Genomic DNA, 5,628 nt, shown 5'->3' with positions numbered 1-5,628 from the left:
CCTGATAGGAAGAGAGACTCGGTCATAATTCGGACAGCAAAGAACAGCAAGAAGCAAGCAATGGAACAAAATATACATTCCCTACGGTCGTACGACTTGCCCATTCCCCGTAACAGGAAACATACAATTATCTGTACATGCCTCATTAAATAACCTTATTAAATAGGAAATCCGAAATGTACAAATTTACAGACTGAATCATTAAATACTTCCCCTGTGCACTCCCCTGTGCATGCGTTCCCTGCTACTATCTGCAGCCACACTCTGATACCACCATGCCTTCGTATTTGAACTTGTAGGTGACCACCCCTGCATCTAAGTAGAGAATAGAGATGGGATCGAGTTTGGTAGGCACGCAGCAGGCCTTGGAGGCTTTCTGGGGATTCTTCAGGTGAACCAAAGTCTGGACAATGGCATGTTTCGTTGGTGTGACGTGCTCTGTTAAGGGGTAGGCGCACACTCCGTGGCACTCGTAAGCTTCATATCCCGCCGGGGCGATGATCCAGGAATCCCAGCCAATCTCCTTGAAATCTATGTAGAGTGGAGTCTTTTTACAGTAGTTGCCTTTTGCGTTCCTCCGGATTCGGGCAGTAGAGTCGTAAATGATGTTGGAGCGCATCTGGAGCAGCGCCTCCTCACCAGGATGGCCATGGAAATTGCCAACCTCCAGGTTCTCCAAGTCCAGGAGCTGCTCATGGTCTATCATTTCGTTCAGCTCTTGCTTCTCCTCTTTTTTGTCATTGCTTTGGTCATCAGAGAACACAATCAACAGGGGCACGTGCTTAGCCTCAGAGTTGATGTCGATATCGAGTTTCCCCTCTCCGTTCTGCTCCTCCCCTTCCTTGCTCTCTATATGAACTTCCAGCCGGTGCGTGGTCAGCCCTGCCCTTCGCCAACGCCTGATGGCTTCGGTGACCTCGAAGCTCTCCCACTCGCTGCTCGTGCCATAGATCTGCCTCGATGCCAGTGCCACTGTCTTTCGCTCTTCTCCTACCCCCATATGGTCATTTTCCAGCACTTCAAAAATGGTCACCTTCCGGTCAAGCCCATCGTAGAGCATTTGGTCCCGCTCCACCAAGGTGTAGAGCCTCAGCTCTGCCATGGTGATTTCTTCATGGTGAGGGATAGAAACATTGAATAGAAGAGGGTATTTCCGAATTCCTGTAACACCAATAGGGTGGGAAGCCAAGTCTGGAAATGACAAAGATCAAATATTTTAGAAGGGTCAATACATCCAGCAACACATGCACCGAAGTTCATCTGACATGTTTTGCATTGCTTGGTTTCAGTTGAACAGTTCCAGGAGAGTGTTTTTTCATCATTTCCTAAAACTGTACTTGGAAAAAAGACCAACTTTATTTTAGATATCTAAGGACAGCAAGATCCCAGACATGCTAAAGCCCGTAAACCTGGATTTATAGATTCTCCTTCTGTCCCCATACCTTCCAGGGGCTTCTTTGTCACCTGGAAGGATTACGTGTTAAAAATGTGTTGCTTAATACTGAAATACAAATCACTTCTAGGTTGCTGCACAGCAACTATTTAATAAATGAGGAAAAAGTGTCGCTGGTGTAGGAGAGGAAGGGAAGAAGGATATGGCACTGGAGTGAACGTGAGACGGGAGACATATCAGCTGCGTATGCAAGAACAGCAGGCTGTATCTGTGTCTGCTTAGAGTTTCAGTGGTAGCAAGTATTCCCTTCTGCTGAAACATTCCTCAGAAACTGAACACTAAGGGAGAAAAAGTTGCTTTGGAAGATGTAAAGGCTCCTGGTTAGGAAGAGCAGGCGGCGAACATCCAGTGTCAACTGCCAGTCAACAGAAATCCTGCCACAGACTCAATGGGCTTCAAGTGAGCAGTCAAACAGCTGTACTCAGCCAGGCACTTTTGGCAGCTTTAGTTAATAAAACATATAAGAAGTACATAATATCTGCTTGTCAGTCAGGCTGTCTGTCCTATCTGCATTGTTTGTTTATACATAGGCAATATGCATTTCTTCACACAATGCAGGAATCTTAGCTAATGATCGTGTATTTGTTGCTGAATTACTGTGCTGTCTACTTGTAACTCAGAAGACAGATTAGGACATAGAGACTATGGGTAATATTTCTGCAAAGGCAAGCTACTTGCGACCTATTACTGTCTTCATCTCTGACTTTTCCAATTTTGATATGTTCGTAGAAAAATGACACTGATAAAGCTGCAAGTATTGGCCATGCTCCATCAGTGTACTTAAGCAAGCAGTTAACTTAAGCACATTACTTGTACTACTTAATTTCAGTTTTGAGGTACCTGCCTTTTTCTTTTTTTTTTTTTTCATTTTGCACTTTCATCTGTTCATAAATAAAAAAAATGAGGGGTAATTCTGCTTGCATTTCCCTACCTGTCAACTGATAAAGGTGGAAGCTGAGTATGCTCTGCACAGCGCCAGGGTAGGAGCAGACCGTGAGCTGAAAGACAATGCTATTCAAGCTTAGCTATAATCTCCATACTGGAAGTAATCTTTGGGATTTTCTAGACCTTGATATGCTAAAGCAAGTCTGCATTGATTACACATGATGACAGGGTGGAGAAATGCCACTTGACCATATAGAAGATGAGCAGAAGTAATTCACCAGGAGGCAGGGGAAGGCCACACCATATGTAAGAAGCCGGGTGAGCACTAGCAGGGCACGAGAAGTGTTCATTTCTAAGTCAGAATGTGACTCTGCTCTTTAGCTAGAAAGTCCATCGGGTGAAATATCTCCTGCTGTTACCAGTACACCCCTACGAGGGTCAGGGAGGGAGATCTGGAGTCCATAGAAAAAGAAAAAATTCCCTTAAGAGCTTTATTCAAGTTTTAAGAACTGATTACAGTCCCATTTACAATGGAGCCGTTAGGGTCCATGCGTTAAAACAGAGCTACTTCCAGCCGTGCAGCATGTTATATTTCTATAATGTTCTTATAACAAATTTAATAAAGGATTTAATGGATAATAATGAAACTGCCATTACTGCCAGTTTTCAGTGGGCAGGTGAACAAAAGAATTCCATGGTATGATCTGTTTCTACTGTCCTGATCATTGCAAGTAATTAATTTCTCTATCAAAAGAGCTCTCTAGCTTGAAATGGATGGTTCTTAGTTATACAGACTTTCAAGACCCGTGACAAACATTAATTGCATAGTCCCTCTAACTGCATGCATTTATGAAGCTGTCTTAACGTCAGCAGTCTCACTTCCCATCTTGCTGTTTCAGATTGGAAGAGGTGGGAGAAATACTGAGATGACAGAAAGTTAAGCCAGGTTTACTCTACCAAGTGCAGAACTTCTGCAGCGATGGAATAGGCATCGAACGCCACGGTTACAGGAAGGCACAGAACTGCGAACTGCTACGTGTATTACTGGCAAAAGGTCAGTCTGTACCATTTGCAATGCTGCAAACCTGAAAGAATTTTGGTTTTGCCACTGGAATGATTTCAAATTTACGTCACTAAACCGCACCATATTTTATTCTTTAGCATACTGTACTTGGCAATTTTTATCCCATTTATTTTTTCTGAATAGTGCAAAATGAGAAATGAACACCACGCATTCCTGCATGTGTCTTCATTTGCTGATGAGCAGTGACAGGCATGGCTGTTCAGACGAGTAACTGTTCACCAGTGGGTGTAAGCGGTTTGCCACCAATAAATTTCTCCACACTGGAGAAAAGAATATGTAAAGAAGATTTAAACCACAATGTAGTGCCTCTTCAAACCAGAAACACGTTGCTGGTAAAGAGTGCCCAGGGCTGGCAGAAGGGCAGATTAGAACAGAGCTTTTGGATTCTCTCCTTGCATCTCACCACGTTGCAAAACTGAAATGACTTGCACGTAGCCTCTCCTTATAGTTCATCATATCAAAATTGCAAATAGTAGAAAAAAGCAATAATGACTTCTATACTTCATTAATTAGACTAACAAAGGATGAGAGAAGCCCCACGGCAGTTTGAATAGTTGCGTGTACCCCTGAGTAGTTAAAACAAATCAAAGCACTTGTATTTGCCAAGTGGAGTAATTAATATTTGGAAATGATTAGTTGAAAAACGTTTTTAACATAAAACCTATATTGGTACAAATAAGTATTGACAAACTATTGAATGTTAGCACTGAAACATTATCTTGTCTTTGTTGAACTGAGAGAAAATGCTGAAGCAGAAACATATAGGGAAACTATCTATGGTCACAATTAGGCTTCTTCAGCTTTTTTTTCTTTTTTTAAATAGGAAATATTCTAGTCCTCCAAAGTAGAACCTAAGGGTTATCCAAAATTCTGCTTCAGCTATTTCTACGTATGTGCTGGATGATGTTCAGATGCCAAAGGAAGAAAATGTTACAAATCAATAGTGAGATCAATAGTGAGAGGATAGTAACAGAAAGCCATATTTGGTTAAGCTCATAATAGGAAAATATTGTGCCATTGAACAGCGTGTAAGAACATTTCTTGCCTTAATTTCAAACATTATGTAAGGTATCCAGTTGAAAAATCAATCAAGTAATTGCAAATGCTGTGCATCATTATGGGGATAATGAAAATTATGCACCTAAATTATACTTGGTGCCACCCAAACATTAAAGAAACATCTTCCCCCAAAACCTTACAGTCTCGAAAGCAAAGGACAAGGGATCTATCTCACAAGAAGTGGGATCTGGGTGACCCTGGTACATGCAGTACGTTCCAATGCCATCCTCACCGAAAGGCCTTTTTTCCCCTAGCGTGGTTCATGCTCCATGCCTGGTAAATACATTTCACACTGACTATATAAAGACGCTCATTTCTATTTACTTCTCCTAGAGATGCACATATCTTACCTTCATTTTTGAAGCTCCTAATAATATTTGCGGATGGCATAGATGTCCTATCAGTGGCAAACCTGTTGTACAGCTCTAGCATGTACTCTGGCGGATCCACCTTGGCCGTTTCGTGCAGGGGAATGTCAGAGAGGTTCAACGTCTTCAAAAACTCATTTTTCATATTCTGAAGCAGCGTGTTGAAATCAACACCATCCTGCTCGGAGAGAATCTCGTCGAAAAGAGGCACATCTTCCTCCAAGGAAGAGTGCTCCAAGCTCAGGATGGGACTGCAAGTGGCAAGGTGAACCAAGAGACAGAGGACAGCCCACAGCTGGAGGACTACAGAATCCATGACTTTGCTCAAGCCTCCAACCGCACTCAACAAGCTCTAGCTCTCGTGTGGGCTAAGTGGCGGTTTTATCCCCTGGGTTGTACGCGGCTTGTGTCACAGAGAGATGACAAGTTTGGAAGCTCTTGTCTTGAAACTTGTGATCCGTCCTGTCTGTCTCCCCCTTCCCCCTCCCCAAAACCAGGTCTCGGTAATTGGATATGGCTTGCTCTCTTCTATGGTCGCCTTGCCTCTCTTATCTCTTGTAGTGTAAGCTGTTCACCAGATTTGTTGCTATCTCGCAATCCCCTTTCCCTTAATGAGCGTTTTGTAAACATTCTGCGCTAGGACACTCCGAGATAGGACAAGTTTCTTCTCAGAGAGGAACTGCCCTTTCTTTCTGCCTCCTGGTAGCTGACTTCCTTTGCCGTGCGTGAACAACTTTCATCCGCACAGATTTCAAGCTAACATGTAAATTCTATAGAGC

General features: G+C 42.9%; 1 protein-coding gene across 1 annotated transcript; it reads right to left on the bottom strand.

The window, feature by feature from the left end:
- Window positions 1-247: 247 nt before the first annotated feature.
- BMP10 (bone morphogenetic protein 10) lies at window positions 248-5,165 on the bottom strand. Its single transcript, XM_075523648.1, has 2 exons — window positions 4,832-5,165; window positions 248-1,191 (listed from the first exon to the last, which is right to left on the bottom strand). Exons 1-2 carry the CDS (start codon window positions 5,163-5,165, stop codon window positions 248-250), a joined length of 1,278 nt encoding a protein of 425 aa, XP_075379763.1.
- Between the last annotated feature and the right edge of the window lie 463 nt (window positions 5,166-5,628).

The sequence above is a fragment of the Mycteria americana genome, chromosome 23, assembly GCF_035582795.1.
Source record: "Mycteria americana isolate JAX WOST 10 ecotype Jacksonville Zoo and Gardens chromosome 23, USCA_MyAme_1.0, whole genome shotgun sequence".
NCBI classification, from domain to species: Eukaryota; Metazoa; Chordata; class Aves; order Ciconiiformes; family Ciconiidae; genus Mycteria; species Mycteria americana.
The sequence above is the reverse complement of the archived record's forward strand: the minus strand, read 5'-3'. Positions and strand labels throughout refer to the sequence as shown.